Source organism: Plecotus auritus, assembly GCF_963455305.1.
Source record: "Plecotus auritus genome assembly, chromosome: 2".
NCBI lineage: Eukaryota > Metazoa > Chordata > Mammalia > Chiroptera > Vespertilionidae > Plecotus > Plecotus auritus.
In genome coordinates this window covers 40,342,125-40,354,564 of record NC_137771.1, presented here as the reverse complement: position 1 = coordinate 40,354,564, position 12,440 = coordinate 40,342,125, and the positions used below count along the sequence as shown (strand labels likewise).

At 39.1% G+C, this 12,440-nt stretch overlaps 1 protein-coding gene across 1 annotated transcript in view; it reads left to right on the top strand.

Moving 5' to 3' along the window:
* Positions 1 to 11,270, top strand: part of FYB2 (FYN binding protein 2) — a 106,290-nt gene extending 95,020 nt beyond the window's left edge. Inside the window, 5 exon segments of the mRNA XM_080654170.1 lie at positions 5,162 to 5,248; positions 8,358 to 8,445; positions 10,855 to 11,039; positions 11,041 to 11,085; positions 11,087 to 11,270. Coding sequence (XP_080510296.1) covers positions 5,162 to 5,248; positions 8,358 to 8,445; positions 10,855 to 11,039; positions 11,041 to 11,085; positions 11,087 to 11,126 — 445 coding nt within the window. The 3' untranslated portion in view covers positions 11,127 to 11,270.
* The last annotated feature ends 1,170 nt before the right edge of the window (positions 11,271 to 12,440 follow it).

The window sequence follows — 12,440 nt, the reverse complement described above, 5'->3', positions numbered from 1 at the left end:
TCTTATTTCTTGCTTGTCCCCTCCTCTAAGTGAAAGCTCCCTAAGGAAAGGACTGTGGTTTTCCAATCTATATCATGTGTCCTTATACCAAAACAATTAATTCATGTAACAAGGGACCTGCTTTACAAAAAATGAGCAAAATAATCTGGAAGCTCAGAGTAGGTACCATTTCCATTATTTGGGGGATCAGGCAAGGCTCTGTGCCAAGGTGAAGCAGAAGGGGGCACTACGTAACTAGAAAACAGGTTTTTGGCAAACTTGTTGCTTCTGATGAACACAAATGCTTAATTTTAATGTGTTTGAATTTATCAATTTACCCTTTATGATTGTTGCTTTATCTCTTAAATAAGTATTTATCCCAAGGTCATATGATGTTCTCCCTTCTAAAATTGTTAGTTCTACCTTTTACACTTAAACCTTAGATCTGTCTGGAATGGATTTTTGTATTTATAGGGAAGTAGAGGTCTAATTAAATTTTCTTCCATGTGAATAAATGTCCTGGCAGGGTTGAGCGGTCTCTATTTTCCCATTGACCTACAGCACGACCTTTGTCACACCAAGTATCCAATATCTGAAGACCTGTTTCCATGCTCTCTGATCCTTCCAATGTCATATCTATCTTCAGCACATCGTGATCTGAGACAGTAGTTGATATCAGTACATTAACATGTTCTGAGACATGACTTATGCCAAGTATATGGTCAATTTTTATAAATGTTCTATGTGAACGATAGAAATATATTACTTTTCTCTTTTTTTGAGTTCTCTAATTTTTTGATACAGGGATCAATTTATGTACTTTAAATCAAGTATGTGTTAATTTTCTTATTAAAAATCTTCCATAAACTTATGACTTTTTAGATGCTTGATTCATCAACATTTGAAAGAAATTGGTTAAAATCTCATACAAAGATGGCAAATTTCTCAGTTTCTTCCAAAAGTTCTAGCATTTGTTGCTTTATATATTCTATTTTATTAATTGCATATAAAATTTGAAATATATTCTAGTAAATTAAATGTTTCATTATGTTGTAACCATTTCTATCCCTAATACTATTAACAAAAATATGTATATAGCTTTTACTGTGGGTTAGTCACTGTTTCATATATTTAATAGACATTAACTCATTCAATCTCACAACAATCCTGTGAGGTAGACACTATTATACAAATTTTATAGAAGAGAGACTGAGGCACAGGTTAAGCCACCTGCCCAGGCTCACCCAGCTAGTGTTCTTCACTAGTGTCTCCTAGAGATTCTCTGTTTTGAAGTGATGTGCCCGATATTATATGCCTCCTGATATTTTCATTAGTATTTCCCTAGTATACATGTTTGATCTTTTAATTTTGTTTTGCATATTCACATTCATTGTCTCTCATATAAATAACATAGAGCTGAATTTGGCTTTTTGAAAAATCCAGTATGGCCCAACTGGTGGTGTTGCCTAGTGGTTGAGTGTTCACCCATGAACCAAGAGGTCCCTGGTTCAATTCCTGGTCAGGGCACATGCCCAGGTTGTGGGCTGGTGTGCAGGGGGCTGGTGTGCAGGAGGCAGCTAATCAATGTGTCTCTCTCATCGATGTTTCTATATCTCTATCCCTCTCCCTTCCTCTCTCTCTAAAATAAACACTTTTTAAAAATCCAATATGATCATCTGTCTTATCTCCTACCTTGTCCTTGTCCTAAATTTCAGTCTTCTGGGATGCAGTGGGGCTGACACTAGTGTTTTCCTCAGGACAGACTTGCCTTCTATGCTTGCATGCTGCTTACTACTCTCTGTCTGGTTTCAGCTGATTTGTGGGGCTGTTAATATACTAGGTGTGGTCCTTAGTAATTTAAGACAAAAGGAGGAAAAAAAAAAACATTATTCAGGATCCAGCATTTTGAATTTGGAGGGCCCTTCAGAATGTTCTCCTTACTCTCTGCTGCCAAATGAGGATGTGCAGAACTCTGAGCAGGAGGGCAATACAGTCAGAGCTGCCTTTCAGGAGTAACCCAGCCCTCCATGGAACGCTGCAGAGGAAGTTGGAGTAGAACATATGTTAGCATGTCAGTACCTAGGTCATTTCAGGGAAAGCTTGTGGGACCAAAGCCAGAAGCTCATAATGTTGTGACCTGCTTAAAGTTCTCCATAGGATGTAAGAGACACTCTATAGTGCTGTGCTACTCATATCAATGACTGGTGATGTGGGAAAGTAAATAAATAAATGTTTCCCAAATTTAAAAAAAAAGTATCATTACAATCACTCAGGTGAAAGATGATCAAAATGTGTCCTAGGGTGGTGAAAATAATGAAGGAGAAGTTATTTCAAAGAACTTAAGTGGAATTTATTAAATTGTTAATTCCTCTGGTGGAAACCATATCATCTTCATCTCCATTACCCAGCTCCTGATATAGCACTTAAGACATGGTAGGTACATAAGGAATATTTCATGAACAAATGGTATTGATCAAATCGCTTAGACCCAACAGAGTCTGACCGATTTTCATGTGACAGTAAATCTTCCATGTGGCCTCAGAGAAACCAATTATGAAAGGCATCTATAGCAGACAGGACACTGATGAAGAGTAGCAGAATTTGGAATGAGAAGAGCTAGTGAAGATGATATTTGAGCTCTTGTAAGCTTGGCTAGTTTGCATGTCATGTCCTGGTGGTTATTCAGTTGAGTACACCAAAGCACTCTGGATTAAATTGTCGCTAGCTGGGTAACCTAGACCTCTACTTTATGTCTCACTGTCTTTTGTTCATCAGAATATCTCCTAGGGAGTCAGCAAAAGAAGGGACAGGGGGAACTTGAAAAGGAGGCTGGCACAGCCTCTGCATCCTGGCACCAGTGGTACCTGGGCATGTCATCTTCTCTGAACCTAAATCTTCTAACCTGTGATGTGGCAATAGCAGTCCTTATCCTGCCAAGTTCATTAAGCTTTCTAACTTGACCCCTAGGAAAGCAAAAATAAGTTGACAAGGAGGCAAAGAGTTGACCATAACATTCACATGGTTAGCATGGGTATAAAATGATGTGATCTTTCTGGAAGATAATTTGGCAATGTATATCTGAAAGGCCCAGACGCTTTACTTAACCCAGTAATTCTACTGCAAGCAACTAGCTCTATTTTAAAAAAATAACCATAAAGAACAAATTATGCACAAAAATATGTGTCAGGGTTATTTATAAAAATGAGATATTTAAAACCATCCAAGTAGCCAATGATTTTAGAGGCCCGGTGCACAGATTCATGCACCAGTGGGGTCCCTCGGCTTGTCCTGTGCCCTCTCGCAATGTGGGACCCTTCAGGGGATGTCGAAGAGCCAGTTTCAGCCTGATCCCTGCAGGCCAGGCCGAGGGAACCCACCAGTGCACTAATCTGTGCACTGGGCCTCTAGTATGCATATAAGATCTTTGGTTAATCTCTTCCCACTCTCCCCCCTTCCCTCTAAGATTCATCAGTCTGTACCATGTTTCCATGCCTGTGGTTTATGCTCCTGCACTGAGTGTCTTAAGACATGTTAGGTAGTGTGCAGTGTGCATCATAACTGGTGGTCAGTGTGCATCGTAACTACCAGCCAGTTGGCCGGTCAGCCAGTCACTTAGGCTTTTATATATGTAGATTATAGTATAGTACTGTACATAAACATTAACATGTGTTAAATATATACTAAATAGTTTTCGATGACATGGAGAAATGCTTGCACTATGACAACTGAAAAATAGCAGAATGAAAAATTTTATGTATTGGAGTGATCTCCATTGAGTTTCTGAAGGGTTTGGAAAATGTTTGGAAGGAAATTAAGATGTTCTTAAAAGATCAGATCATGCTTATGTTGTCTCTTTTCTACTTCTGCTTCGTTATTTAAATACTCAGAATATATTGCTTTATAATCAGTAAAGAAAATAAGCTTCTAAGTAGGCATTTGCCTTTCCCCTCCCCTGCCCTCACAGCTGTAGCCCCTTCCAAACAGTCATGCCTATTCTCACCAAGCATTGCTATATGCCTGGCATAGACACACTGGAATATATGGTTGGATCCGATTTTCTGGGAACCTGAAGTGGAGAGATGAAACAACTGGCCATTAGAAAAACAGTGATCACTGAGCTCCATGTTGTAGATTTCAAAGGCAACAGATGTTGAAAGGAAAGAGTGATTGGAGCTCCCTCCACAAGTCCTGGAAGGCTTCTTAAAAGACTTTCTAAGCTGCATCTCCCTAGCTGGTCAAATGCTGAGTCCTTGACATGCTGTTGGACACCTGTGACCATAATCTGAAGGGAAGGGTGACACAAGGTCTCTGAAAATCTCAAAAATTCCTGTGACATAATACCCTGTGGTTCTAATTTACCCGACGAAGTGTTATTTAAGGTTCAGATGTGCAGACACCAGATGGTTGATGGAGCAGGATCCTGTTTTGCTCATATCAATGATGGAGATGCTGGTAATTTTGTCATACCAGAAAGAAAGAAAAAAAAAAAACACATTTTGAAGCAGCAGGTATGCCATAGATTTGAGGCAAAGGCACCTGGGTTCAAATCCACTATTTCTGTGACCATGATATTCTCTGATCACTATTTCCTCCTCTGTAACCCTTTATGAATGACGACTTTAACGGATGCTTACTGTGACAAACAAGTCAGTTAACATGTGTAAAAGCATAAGGCTTGGCACATAGATTCTCAGAAAGTGTCAGTTCTTTCTACAATACCCTCTCCTTCCTTGATTCCTTCCCTTGCTAATGCTAAGCACTAGTTGGATTAGTTTTTTCTCATCATGGAGGTTAATGTTATTCACATTTTAGAGGCACAGAAACTGAGGCTCAGAAAGGAGAGAAAGTATGATTACAAGCAGGTTGATCGCTTGCTGCTGGTTTCCAAAGTGGAATGCCACAGATTAGGGGATCAGCTCTCTCTGGTCTGTGGGCTAAATATAGCCAGCCACTTCTTTTTTTGTAAATACAGTCACACTGGCCCAGTTAAGTGATTACCCCAAAGATGTTAGGCCTTGCAAAATCTAAAATATTTGCTATCTGTGGTTGCCATAGAATCAAATATACTTCTAGATAACTTTTAAATATTTTTTGTAAAACAATTACCCAGAAAGTACGGATAGTTCCATAACTCTTTTAGTTCCATCTTAATTGACTTGCTCAAAAATATTTTTCTCTTCAGGGATGAAGATAAAGTAAAAACTTGGAAGCCTAAGTTACTTAAACCAAAGGGGAAAAAAGAGAAGACAGATGCTCAAGAATCAGAAAGGTAAGTACACAGGTGTGCCTCTTTACAGCTTCTCCGCTACATGCTATACCTCTCACCAGCTACGTACACTTAGGCCGTCAGGACATTTGATTTTCAGGTTCTTCATCTGCACATTGAGAATTACAACATCTAAATTATGGTACAGTTGAGCGGATTAGAAGAGACACAGAATATGAGCATGTAAAGAGCAGCACACATTTATCTTCATCATCTCTGCTTTTGGTGAATGGGGAGTGAGGAAAGATTTCAAACCAGCCCTTATCAAACAGCAAAAACCTTCCAGTCTTCTTTAAGGCTGAAAAGATTTTCCCCCTATAAGACAAACCTTACATAATATACCAGTCTGAACATATATGAAACTAGGCATCATATCGTATGACTGACTTCCCTAAAATACAGTATAATTCTAATTATGTCTGCATTAGTGTTAATTTACAAAAAACTGTTTTATCAACTCAAAATCTAACCTTCACTCATGTGATTCAAGCTCCCAGTTGGATGCAGGCGGGGGGTGGGGGCAGCGAGGGGGAGGCAATGTTTTTCACTGTCTTGGTGGTGACCTGGTGCTCAGTGCCCCAGCCTTCACCTCAGTTACTAGGAGATGGGGCAGAACTGAAGCCCACTGTTTAACCAATGTCTTCGGGAAATCCTTGTCTAAATAGTCATTATTCTGGGAACACTGTATGGTCTGTCTGCATTGAGAAACCTGCCTAGAAAAGTCCTACAAGGGGCCACCCCAAAAGAAATAAGACATTAGTCTATACCAGGGGTGGGCAAACTTTTTGACTCGAGGGCCACAATGGGTTCTTAAACTGGACTGGAGGGCCAGAACAAAAGCATGGATGGAGTGTTTGTGTGAACTAATATAAATTCAAAGTAAAGGAGCGGACGGGAGAGCAAGAGAACCCTCCGCTCTTTCGGCTCCGCGGGCCAGATAGAACAGCCGAATGGGCCGGATCCGGGCCGCGGGCCATAGTTTGCCCACGGCTGGTCTATACCAAATTTAAACTCAGAGGACAGCATACAATGACCCTTCCTTTAAATTTATTTTCTTTGGGTTTAAACTTGATGTAATTTATTTTTCCCAAGTAGGAAAGATGTATTCACAGACTAGAAAGCACTTCCCACCTTCAACTTCATAGCATAACAAAACAGAATTCCAAGAGAGGAAATAGAATTTCTTACGGCCCATCCCCCACAGAAAGCTTCTTAGTATTTTAATGACTGCACGTAAGTCTTTTTAGGAAACCATTTTCTAGTGCTTTTTTAATTCTTACAACAAACTGATATAATAGTTTACTTTTATTCTCAACTCAGTAAATTTGAAAATGTGGTAAATTTTAAAATGCAATAGGTTGAAGTTATCATTACTCCTGTAGATGGATGTATGAATTTCCATGTGCTCTTGATTCTTTTTTTGAATAATTTCTACCAATTCTACCAATAAAAAATGCTTTCCATATTAGTACAATCCTTTCACTATCCCTTTATTAATGTAAGACGGCACGTTTTCAGAGAAGCTGGGAAGGATGTGGCAGGTCTAAAGTCCTGGGTAGGATAGCCCACCTGTAAGACGCCCCATGTGGACTTTGCATGTAGCAGGGACAGGGCAGCTGGAAGGTAGACTGTGGCCAGATTCTAAAGTGCCCTGTGTACCCTGGGACTAGGACTTCATCTCTGAGGCAGTAGAGACAGATTCAAAGGTTTAAGCAAGAGAGAGGCAGTCAATTAAATTTTAGAAAGATGACTGAAGACAGGTCTGCAGGTAGATTCACAGAAGGAAAGACCAGAGGGGGCATGGGAATGACAATGTGCAAAGGACCTTGAATATCAGATGAGAACTGCCATTGCCTAAAACATGGCAGTGACTGTGGAATGAAACATGTAATGCTTCTGAATAAAACTGATAGAACCTGTTTTCCTCCGTCAGTACAGTAAACAACTGAAATGAAGCACCAACCCCCAAGTGAAGAGCAGGAGGGAGGAAAAGGAAGTAAAAGCATAGTCAGCCTCTTCTGTAGGGTTATCCATTTTTATGTCTTGAAATTGTTGCATATATTTTGTGGCATCTTGCTTTATTTTCGTAATTCTGTCTTCTCCGTAATAATTCAGCAAACTGGATAGGTCTCTGATTGATTCCCCAATTAGGTTTCAAAACTTGGAAAACCACAATATGTGAGCCATTTATTCTAACTGGTTTCCATTAATCTGAGGATGAGTGAGAATATTTATAATGTTCTGTACATTTCTTCTTTCAGAGAATCTGATTCAGAGAAGTTTCTAGTGTAACTTAAATTGTTTTTTTGTTTTAATATATTTTTATTGATTTCAGAGAGGAAGGAGAGGGAGAGATAGAAACATCAATGATGAGAATCATTCATTGGCTGCCTCCTGCACGCCCCCTACTGGGGATCAAGCCTGCAACCCAGGCATGTGCCCCTGACTGGAATTGAACCTGGGACCCTTCAATCTGCAGGCTGACGCTCTATCCACTGAGCCAAACTGGCTAGGGCAAATTGTTTATAACCAATTAGATGTTATTCAAGGTTATCTTGCTGTAAAAAAAAAAATGGTTAATTGCAGGGGGAAAGAACTGGTATTGTTTGGTTCAGTTGTTTTGACAATGTGATGTGGTTTGTGTGTAAAATGTATATAAAATTATAAACAAAAAGATTCCTAAATTTTTACTGAAATAGGACAACTTTACAAATTTGGAAACTTAAGAGTTTTATACTAGAGGCCTGGTGCACGACATTCGTGCACTCGGGAATTGCTCAGCCCGGCCTGCGCCCTTTCACAGTCCGGGTGCCCTCAGGGGATGTCTGACTGGAGCTTAGGCCCACTCCCTGCCTAAGCCACAGTCAGACATCCTTAGCACTGCTGCAGAGGCGGGCTGCTGCGCATGCCAGCCATCAGCCTTGCTTGTGGCTGAGCAGCACTCCCCCTGTGGGAGTGCACTGACCACCAGCAGCTGCTGTGTTGAGTGTCTGGCCCCTGGTGGTCAGTGTGTGTCATAGCAACCGGTCTTTCCACCATTTGGTCAATTTGCGTATTACCCTTTTATTATATAGGATAGTACATTCAACCCTACCTGCATTTTTCTTGCCAGTCTATCGCCTAGAAATTTCTTCAGAACCAAGAAGCAAAACTTAGAAAAGAGAATGGAAAGAGAAAAACTTTTTAGAGAAAGATTTGAGGTATGTTCTCCCCTGAAGGTAAAAACAACAACATTACAGGCTAGAAGCTTCTATTTATAAAGATTCTGAAAGGATGTTGCACCCCTGCCTGGCTAAGACATGACTTCTGACTAAAAAGCTGGTATTTTTATGATTTCCTGATGCATTGTTGGATTATCATGCCTTTGTATATGCTACTTCCTCTGCCTGGAAAAACTCCTAAGGTGCTCAGTCCAGATGTCACTCACTCTTGCCTAATTCCTCCAGGCGAAGTCACTCCCTCAGCACACACATTACACACACACCTGTTACACGGATCATGGTGTTACAACCTGTGTGCACACGCCCATGGGAACTAAAACTCTCGAGTCCCTTTTGAAGGAGAGATTTTGTCACACAGATTTTCTCCCCAGCTCCCAACATAACCTGGTTACATACTGTTCAGTGAATGAGTGAGACACTGAACAAATACATGAACAGTGAAGAAGTGAAATCTTTGCAGCTCTTGGCCTCTTACCCTGTCACTGAGTCCGTGGGCATTTTCCCATAATTCCAAACAAATCGAACGATCCTACCTTCTGACTTTATGTATGACCACAGTAAGAATTTATTAACTTAGGTACTTACTGAACACCTCCCATGTGCCAGTCGCTGGGCTGCGAGAGACAGAGTGTGCATCCTGCTCATAAAATTTGTACAAGTTATGTCTCTGCCAAAAAACTTTCAAAAGTTCCCCATTACCAGGTGGGTAAAGTTTAAGGCTCTGTAAAGTGGCATATACAACTCTTCATGTCATGAAGACACATGAATTTGCTGTACAGTTTCATACTATTAAACTGTGACATGAAACTATCTCCTGCAAATTGTCATGTTATTTGACTAGTTGAAAAACCAGTAAAATTTCTTGTTGAAAAAACCCCAGACATCCCATCTAGTGATCCTCCCACCCCCCTCCACCACCCCCACCACACACACACACACACACACACACACACTGTATTTAGACTCAGATTTGACAGAAATTCCATTTTCCATATGTATATAATTCCATCCCTCATTACCTATGGTAGCCTTCCTTGATATCCCATTAGAAAAAAGAAAGTATGCCATTTCAATAACTTTTATTCAGTTCAAATAATAAACTGTGCCAGGCACTGAGGGTACAAGGATGCATAAAACTACTTTACACTCTCATTTTATAGGACAAATGTTTATTATAATGCTGTAACAGGGGTATATACAAAATGCAATTAAAGCAGTAAATGATGAAAGTCTTCGTGCAGGGAGGTTAAGAGGGGGTGGGGGGGAAGGTATTCCAGGCAGAGAAAACAGCATGAGAAATGGCATGGAAATATGAAAGGTATGTGGTATATTCAGGATTATCATATAGCTTGATGTGGCTTCAATAAAAGGGACAGAAATGGGGGTATGGGAATGACAACGTGCAAAGGACCTTGAATATCAAGCTAAGACATGTATATCTCATCCTGAAAGCAGTGAAGAGTGGTGACCTAATCTGATTTGCATTTTAGGAAATCACTGTGTACTCACAGTGAACAATGGCCTAGAAAGGGTAAGAAATCACTTAAGAAGCCATTACTCTGTAAGACAAATCTGTCGTGGATCAGATCCCACTTGGTGTAGGGTGATCTTACAATTCATCATCCAAATTCAGGAGAATTTGAGAGTGGAAGGAGGCATACCTCATCTTAAATAATAAGTATCTGTAAATAAACACTGTCCTGAGCAAAGGGATAAGTTTGGCCATCCAAATTTGGTAAAGTGACACCTGTCAATATAAGCTATATATTCTGGAACATTTTTTTTTTCAGTTAAGGGATCTCAATACTTAGAAGGTGATGTACCTATAAATGTATAGGCCAGCTAGTTACCCCTAATGTCAGATACTGAATTGCTCAATCAATATCAATCAGATTTGTGGGTGTTTTTTTCCACAAATGCCTGTCTTTGGCCACAGAAGGAGAGTGGGAATTGCCCCCACACCTATTCTTACTATTTTAGCTACATATAGAAATAAATAAATCCACCCAGAGAGGAAAGGAGGAGATTTTGTAAACTTCTCCTTTCCTGGGTTTGGATCAATTAACATTACTATCCACAGTATTTAATGTGTACCTATGTTACAGCATTCTCATCCACCAGAATGCATTCTAGCACAATTAGATAATGGATGTGAAAACAATGAAAATGTGATCATACCAAGCAAATATAAGATGGTGGCATTTTACCATTATTTCCTTAACTCCTTTTAGTGATTGTATTGCTATTATTTTATATTCCCTTAACAAATTAATATCTAGCATCTTGAGTTTATTTTGCGGTTACTACTATATTATTTTCTCCATTGATTTTATTATAATGAAAGAAAAACGATGCAAGCACAGTCTGATTAGTGATTTCTCATTCCAGTATGATAAAGAAATTACTGTCATCAACACAGCAGTGGCATGTTCCAGGAATTCAAGAAATGGGATCTTTGATTTGCCAATAGCCCCTGGAGAAGAACTGGACGTCATTGATGTCACTGAAGAAAATCTAGTGATATGCCGCAATTCTAAAGGCAAATGTAAGTTATTGGCTTATTGCCCCCAAAATGTCACTGTTTTTAAAAAAAATCTCAAAGCATTATCTCTATAACTTAAAGTGATTTTTGTTTCTATAGATGGATATGTGCTAATTGAACATCTAGATTTCAAGTAAGTCGTTTGATTTTATACTTCAAATAATGAATTCTAAACACTTAACACATTGTTGTATACATTCGTTTCAAGGAAATACTACTGAATTTATTTACAATTCAGGAAAACATCTGAAAATTAGATATGTGACGCCCTATTCATAAGGATTACTTTGGAAGAGACTTTATTATTGTCTATTATTGTCTCCTGAGTATGTTATCCAGCTCCTTTATAAACATTTTAAAGGAGCGTACAAATATTAAACGGGGTAAGAAATGCCCCAGAAATCTCCTGCTCACTACTCCACTGTCTACATTTCAAAATATATTTCTATTTTTTCTTAGGCCTCAAGGTTGCTCACCTTAGGAAGATCCACATCCAGTGTACCATGCACAAGTGAGAACCAGTTCTGAGATACTGGTCCTGCTCCCATCAGTTTACATGTCAAAATGAGATGGTGGAAACATTCATTAGGAACTCAGAAGAGAAAACAAACAAATTCTCCACATTTAGTTGATTTTACTCCCAAAAGGTTATCTTTCCATGTCTATTTTACTGCTGGCTTGGAGAATGGGTAAGTGTGTATTAGCATTTGAGCACTTACTCAATGAGCCACATCTGAAGTTAGCAATCATGCCTATGGCACTACCTAGTCAGTTGTACAGATGTTAGTGTGCTTCCAATATGAGTACACAAATGTTTATAACTTCTAAAAGATGCTGTACATTTAAATTGGGTGTAATTTAATTCTGAAATAAACAGTGCAACCATTTTATACTCAAAGTACAATTACCAGTACAGCTCAAGGTAAAAGTGTTCTGCTTTGTCACAAAATCAGACTCAAAACGGGTTTCTTTTGGAAATAGTATACTGAAAATCCACCCAACATCACTTAAAGAAAATATACTCTGTATTGGTATAAAATACCCTGTTGTCCAAAAATAAGTAATATTTTGTCTATGCCTGAACACTTACTTAACTAATAGAATTTCTAGAAAGTAATGAAAAGTAAGCTGTTAATAACATTTCAAATGATGTACACTGTCGGTTAAGCAGGGTGATTCTAGCATTCCAGGATGTGAATTTACTCCATGGCCACATCCTTTATATACTGTGAGATTATTTCTTAAACTTCTAGGTTCTTTTATTTTTTCAAGTTCCAAATGGCACTTGCCAATAAAGGCTAAGCTTATTCTAGAGACAAGAATCAAAAGTATTAGTGTTTAGAGAGGGAAATAAGATATGAATGAAATGCGTCAAAGCGTAAGAAAAGCAACACTGAAGCTTGGCCTTTAACCACACATATATTTGCTAGAC